The sequence below is a fragment of the Belonocnema kinseyi genome, chromosome 7 (genome assembly GCF_010883055.1).
Source record: "Belonocnema kinseyi isolate 2016_QV_RU_SX_M_011 chromosome 7, B_treatae_v1, whole genome shotgun sequence".
Taxonomy (NCBI): domain Eukaryota; kingdom Metazoa; phylum Arthropoda; class Insecta; order Hymenoptera; family Cynipidae; genus Belonocnema; species Belonocnema kinseyi.
The window spans coordinates 127,837,746-127,845,374 of record NC_046663.1 but is presented as its reverse complement, the minus strand read 5'-3'; the positions used below and the strand labels follow the sequence as shown (position 1 = coordinate 127,845,374).

Below are 7,629 nucleotides of genomic sequence, written 5' to 3'. Positions count from 1 at the left end.
TCTTAAATCTTTGAAAAGTACATAATTCCTTGCAGGTATGCTTTTTACAATTGAAAGTACTATTCTTAAAAAAAAATCTCTTTACGAAGAACAACTAATGAAAAAACAGTTAAAATGTAGTAGGAAAATCTTGTAACAAAATTTATAAACCTTTTTTTTTTTAAGTTTTCAGAAAACACTGCAGTCAAAGAATTCTTCTAAAATTATTTTTTAGCGATGTATATAAATCAAATTTTTTGTATTGAAACCCTTACACACAGCTTTTAATGTATAAGAGAAATAGTGTTATTTAATGAATTTTTCTGGTGTGATGAGGAATTATATCTGTGAAAGTCAAATTTTTTTCTCTTGAAAGCCGCTCTGTAGTAAAAATAAAAAATTTTTAAAAAACTTTGTAGCTAAATAATTATTCAAATATTTTTTTAAAACTTTTATTTTCCTTATATAAACTAAAAGTTGATGCCAATATTTCTCACAGTAGTAGGAATACAGATTGGCGAGGAACATTGTACACAAAAAAATGTTTCCTCGATTTCTTATACACAAATTTTCCTTTAACAAAGTTTTGTCTCTTCAAATATTTAAATTTTTCAAAATGTTCATAATTTCAATTTTTTAAATTGAAATGTACTGTGTTTCCTGTTTTAAAATCATTTCTACGAAAGAAAGCATTTCCAAAATCACACTGTAGTAAAAACATAAATTTGTGAAGAAGAGCATTGTAGTTATATTATTATATAATTTTGGTTTTAATCAGTGAGAATTATTTTTGTAAAAGTTACAATAATTGTTCGCCTTTCAAAATAAACTTTTTGTCAATGAGAAAAGAACATTTTCTAAAGAATACTTAAATAATTATTCAACAACAAAGTATTGTATAATTTCACTTTAAATAGTAAAGCTTTAACTTTGACCAATTTTACAATTAAAAATTGGTCAAAGTTAAAGCTTTATTATTTAATAAAATATTAGTAATTATTAACCACTTAATTAACTATAAATATAATATCACATTTGAAAACTTAGGTAAAGATATTTTCAAATTAGTATTAATAATTTATCGTATCGATATTCAGGAAAAGTTCCACGAAAAATAATAGTTATATCAATTATTATTAAACTTTTGATAAAAAATAAAAATGGTAACTACTAATTCAGATTTTCTTTTAGCTGAACCGAAAGAAGTAGAATTTTAGTCTACGATTCTAATTTAAAAATATATATATATATATAAACAATGAAAATTATGTAAAATATTAATAATATTGATATTGAACAGCTTCTAATATATAGAATCTATTGAATTGAAAATCAGACTCTAATTATTATTATATAAACTCCTTATCTTTAAAAACACAATAACGAATTTAAATTTAAATAACATGGATCCAAATAATTAAGTATAATTATTCACAGTATTAATTATAAATTAATAAATAATTATATTATTCTAAGAACTGGAGATAATAAATAGAAAATTATCTTTATTATGATAACATTTTCTAGTTGAGAAAATAATTAAAGCCAAAGCTAAGTTAAATAATTATTTTAAAGGAGTAGATTTGATACATTTTTCTTAATTTATTATTTTATTATGTATACTTGTTACCAGCTCCGATCTTCTCTACCGACTTTATCAAATTGTACCATGTCTTACCAAGTGAATAGCAGGTAAGCTACCTTTCATTTTAGTGCCCGAAAAATAACAATAAGGCAAACAGGGCGCGCTTTTGGACCTTTAATTTTAGGTCCCGGAAGGCTAAGACAAACAGGGCGCCCTGCGGTAAGTCGGTTGAAATCAAATACACGGCATAAGCAATCTCCCACCTCATATCTGATAATATCTTTGGTTTTATCATAATATCGATTTACACCAATGTTTGAAAAATGGTAGAAGTTTAATCAAATATAGCCAATCTTTCCTACGAAAAATATTTTACAACTCTACAGCTTCCAATTTTGAAAATCTTTTGTTTCGATGGCTGAAATCATTAAAAAAATTATTTGAAAGAAAAAAATTGTTCTTTCTTAACACATGCCTGATAATATTATTTGCATTCTGAAAATCAGAAAACTTTTTTGTTAGGAATAGGAATATTCAATAATGATAAAACTGGTAAAAAAAGTGCGATATTAAACTTCCATTGAGGAAAGGGGATATGAACGGAATGTTTCTATTTAACTATTAGCTAGGCATTGGGGCACACCTCGAGCTTCAAATTGTCACGCCCCTGATTTCCGTGGGCGTTTGGCTGGTTGGGTGGGAGGGGCGGGTTAGGGAAGGAGCAGCGGCAGCCGGTGCTCGACTGCTCGAACCAAGCTGATCTGCTGGCTAGTGTCGAGGTTCGTTCACAAGATGGCAGACGGGCCGTCCGTAGGAGACGCGGCCACCGACCTGGGGAACGAAAATCGCCGCGTACCTCGGGAGCGACATAAACGTCTCCTCGAATCTGTACCGGGCACCGCTAGGTTGTTCTTGTCACAGGAGGACAAGCCTTCAATCGAGGTCCTTGAGCTGCAACTGAAGCATCAACGCTATGACGCGATTGACGATAAAAGTCGTAGTATTAGTAGCAGCAACCAACAAGTAGTACTTGTGGACAAGGATTCTTCGCGATTCACAGCTTCGAGTAGCGGTGATGATTACGAGGAAGACGCGGACGGCGATGACGAGGACGAGGACGGTCGCAGTGGTGGAATCGCGAGTGTAAACCCAAGCGTCACCCTGGTGAAGGTGACTTCGCTGACATCACCAAAATCGACGTCAAGCGATTCAGTCGCTAAAGACGCGGACGGACCGGTCGTGGGTTTTGTTGAGAAAACAAGTGAGCGAATGCTAGTGCGAGAGAAGGATAAGACGAGAAAGATGGGCAAGGGTGGTTGCATTAAGAAGATAGAAAAGGTGATTACCGCGGTAGAGTGTGGTGAGTCGCGCAAGATGGAAAAAGAGGAGGATGAAGACGAAGAAGCGATCAAGGAGAAGGAGGGCTTGTCCCAGGGCCGCCTTACAACAGGCAGACTGCAGGGCAGTCCCTTCAAGGGACAAATCAGATCCGCCGAGGACACCCTCGTCGGGCCCTGCGGCAAGAAGCGGTGCGCCGATCGATACGACAGCTCCGAAAGCTCCGACAGGTGAGGCTTCACAAGACCGAACTCTACGCGAAATTCAAAGGAAAAAAATTGAAATACTTGCTCGTTCAGCTTTTGTTTAGTATCAATACTTCCCACGCATCCCTTTCCAAAATTTTTTGAACTGAAATTACAGAATAGGAAAGTCTAAACACCAGCAGAATAATAGCTATCCGTTTGAACAGCGAAAATCAATAGTTCAAATGTCAATTCAAAATCTTGAGTCCTACATAATATACGCATGTGTAGTTTGGAAACTTATCAATTTATCTTGTTATCATTAAACAAAATCTACTGAGCCCCAATATAACAATTATATATTATACTTGATAGAAATTAACCAGAATAACACTCGTCTCAAATATTGGGATCATTAGACAAAAGGGACAAAAGTTGTCTGTATCTTTAATTGCTTAGCATAATACATTCAAAAGTGCCAAAAACGTGGTTTCGGTCGATTATGAAAATGTATAGAAGCTATCCTCCAATCAAAATCATTGATGCTTAAACGAATTCTTTAAAATTTCTCAAAGGTAAAGTTCAATATTAAAGAATTAGTTTAAGCAAGCTCTCGAGTTTTTTTTATATTATTCATCCCCTGCAAATTTAAGCACAAGTTATCCCATACGCTTTTCTGACTTATTAATTTTATTTTTGGTCCTAATTGTCTTTAAAAAAAAAATAACATGATTGATAATTTTTAATTGTACATTCTAATTGAATACGCAAAAACCTAAATTTAGTGTCCTAATTTCGGATCATTTTCCTCTACGGTTACAGTTTCGTCCTCTACAAAATTCGCATACAGTTTTAAATTAAAAACTTCGACTCTGACATTTAAATTGATTATTCCTCTTTAAAATGAGTGTATGGCCACGCAAAATAGATTAAAATTGTACTTAATGTTTAAAAATATATAAATTTCGGGTCATCAAATGGCTAGAAAGGATGAGGTTCTGTACAAGTAAAAAAATCAACAATTTTGAAATTCTAGTTTTTATTGAGCGGATCAGGAATTGTGTCACGCTTGTCTATCAGCTGCCACAATTCAATGTTCATCGATGTCTTTTGTACATTTACTAAATGAAATTAAACCTGTTAATTTGCATTGTATATTTTAAATCCAATTTCAAAGCAAATTTACACAGAAAAACTGGAAACTATGTTTTATCCTAACTTCAGGTATTTTCATGGCAGGCTTTTCAGTGCAGCTGTCTGAAACAGTTGATAACTATATTCATCTACCGATTGTTACAAATTAATGGTCATAGGATCAATTTTATTTTCGCGCAGATTAAAGAGGAAAATGCAATGAGTAGAATGCAAAGTTTTTTAATGTCCTTGAAAAATATTAAACTTGTATTTGGTCTCGTTTTGTAAAATATAAGAATTTTTTACCACTCCTTACTGAAAATATAATCTTTTAATTAAACCTTGTGTATTCTGGACCTAACTAAGCAGAATAATATAAATCTAAGATCTCTTTTAGAAGTTCACGATATTTAATCAGAGTGGAAAAGTCTTTCAAAAAGTCAAAAAAATAATAAACTTCAAACTTACCACCGATTAATATATAATAATTAATTTTGAGGTGGTGTAAATCCAGTTGTTGGCGAAGATTGACGTGTAATCTGGCAGCGTTGTACGAGGATGCCGCCAATTCATTGAGAAACCAACTCGTTGATGTGATTGAAGCTCTGAACAATCAAATGAAGGAAATTTTTAACTGACAACTTTGTAAACCAGGAAAAGTGCTAATATATTTCTAAATTTAACCTGTAAATAAATTATTATTGAAAAAGAATTATAATGAATAAATTAAATTGCAGTTGGAACAACATTTATGGGTAAAATAGAAATGTCGAAAAATCTTTCGTTCATTTGAACGTTCAGAGCTTCAGGTACATAACTCGTTGAATGTTTTAAATACCAACAGGGTAACGACGTCATAACACACACAAAATAAATAGTATGTTAAGCTGACGTAACCACACGTTCGAATCGACTTCAAACCCATTTCATAATTATGGACTCATTTATGGCTAATTTAATATCCTATAGATTAACGTTAAGCGAACGGGCCCCATGTGAAATAAACATTGAATAGAGTTCTGGCCTATCACTTAATTAAGGGCATGTGATACTTAGTCGTGTGGCCAATCGGGTACAGTCCCCCGGGCTTTTGTTCCACAAAAATGAAAATTTTTGAAAACTGAATTCGATGATGCTATAAAATATCATAACGGACGTCCCCGGACTCTGTTTTGAGGGACCTTAACACAAAAAATTTATTGTACTAAATAAAAATTCTATGCATGTGCATTATTTTGAGGTTACTTCGTTTTCAGCTCTGTCCTTTTTAACCCTTAAATGACACCTCCAAAAAATAACGTAGCTGACACTTGGGGTCTTTAAGACCCCAACGTTTTTAAACTGTTGTAAAAAGTTTAATTTTTGATATTTTTGTTAAGAAGTTTTTTTGGGTATTCTTTAACATCTCTTCTAAAGAATCAATCGGTATAGTAACTTAAATTTTATTCTTAACACTTTGAAAAACAATGAAAAATTCATGGAATTTACCTCTTTTTATATTCGTTCAAAAATGGTCTGGGGTCCAATGGACCCCCAGTGTCATTTAAGGGTTAATAATTTGGAAATTATTTATTAAATAAACTTTCTTGATTGCCTACAAACAAGGTTAGTTCCGGGACATTAGTTAATATGTTTATTTGTAAGTTTAAAGTTTTCAGCCAAAAATATTCTGTAGTTTGGAAGTAGCGCTCGGGCAGCCCTATCCGACTACTGAGAAAAGTATTTGTCGCTTACAAGTTTCACTTCGCGGATGTACTAATCCGCCGGGCGGCGCTTCAATCGCCCTGCTCTGGAAAAGCATTGGTCTAATGGAAAACTCAATAATTAATATTAAATAAAAACATTCCAGATCGTTTCAGTTAAAAAAATTGAGACCAACAATTCTTTGATGGGTAATTAATATTTTAAAAATATGAACGATTTTCGCTTTTGCATTAGCGGCGCGAGTCAGTTTTGGGAAGAGCGGCGAGTCTTGAAACATTGGCGTCACCGTTGCGACGCCTGGTCTGTCCGTTGTCTTTTATTATTTTGCATGTAAAAACTTGTGAAATGTCATAACACTATCGTCTTTTTGGCGTATTTTATTCATTTGCGGATAAATATGTAATCAAAATGGGTAGACATCGATGTTTAGCTCTGAACTGTAAATCAGCGTTCGACTCAGCCCGCTTAAGTGAAGTAAAAAAGTTTTTTCTGCGTTCCGAGAAATGAGTTTGAAAGTTGGCAAGAAGCAATTAAGCGTGCCAAAAAGGATTTCATTGTTAAACCTGGACACATAGTGTGCGAAGATAACTTTTTAAAGGATCAGATCATTTGGAAAAAGGAAGTCTCAGCTCCTGATGGAACGGTTATTGCTGTATTACGATTTGTTTACACTGATGTCCATTGACCTAAAATAATCGAGTGGGTCTGACGATTTTATGACAACATTGATTTTCATATCTTAATATATTCTTCTTGTTACTGAACTTTTAGATTATTGTGATAGTGTGTAAAATTATAATTTCAATAGTTTTTAAAAATTTTCTAATATTTCAAGACCCTTACTAACTGTGAGAAAAATGTAAAAGGAACATCAATGACAGTGTTGAATAATCGCTGAGTTTCAACATTTATGTACAATTACATCAATTTATTAATAAATTCAAGTATTAAATTAATAACAATTGAAACATAATTATTTTTTTTCAGTCAGAATGGTATGATAAACCTAAATTAAAACCAGGGGTTTCGAAATCTCAATTTCCAAACTGCTCGGAGCATTGTTCGAAGGATGCTAAAAACAAACCCCCCCGTCGTCTAATAAAGCGCGATCTTTTGGTAAAGGATTCTGAAATGTTTATGTACCTGAAGTTCCGAACGTTCAAATGAATGAAATGAAAAAAAAAATTTTTCTCTGAAATTAGCCTAGCGGAACTAGTTCAGCTAAGCACAAAAGTGAGTATTATACGAAAAAATCTCAAAAAAAAATTTTTTAAAGGGTAAAACACGCTAAAATGTAATGCAGGTAGGGGCAACACAGAATGTGCCGAATGACCGCCTTTATACAATTTTTTATCCAATAAAAGATAGTGTTAATTTACCTTGTTATAGAGCAAGTTTTTTCAGGGGGGTAAGAGCCGCCGGAAAGAATATTTAAAACCACCCCTAGTGTATGTAAATCAGAAAAATGTCGAAATGACCGACTTTATACAGTTTTTTTTCGAGTTAAAAATACTTTTAATTTACCTTGTTATAGAACACGTTTTTTTCAGGGGGGTAAGAGCCGCCGGTAAGAATATTTAAAACCACCCCTAGTGTATGAAAATCAGAAAAATGTCGAAATGACCGCCTTTATACAGTTTTTTTTCGAGTCAAAAATGCTTGTAATTTACCTTTTTATAGAAGTTTTTTCAGGGGGGGGGGGGG

General features: G+C 33.1%; 1 protein-coding gene across 5 annotated transcripts in view; it reads left to right on the top strand.

Moving 5' to 3' along the window:
• Positions 1-2,305: 2,305 nt before the first annotated feature.
• LOC117177388 overlaps positions 2,306-7,629 on the top strand; it is a 314,351-nt gene continuing 309,027 nt past the window's right edge. For 4 of the 5 annotated variants that reach the window (XM_033368040.1, XM_033368042.1, XM_033368041.1 and 1 more), the window contains exon 1: positions 2,306-3,132. In XM_033368040.1, the coding sequence (XP_033223931.1) occupies positions 2,357-3,132 (776 nt within the window). In that variant the 5' untranslated portion in view covers positions 2,306-2,356. Of the gene's footprint in view, positions 3,133-4,720; positions 4,890-7,629 lie in introns of those variants that run through there. The other variant, XM_033368038.1, reaches the window with a different exon arrangement.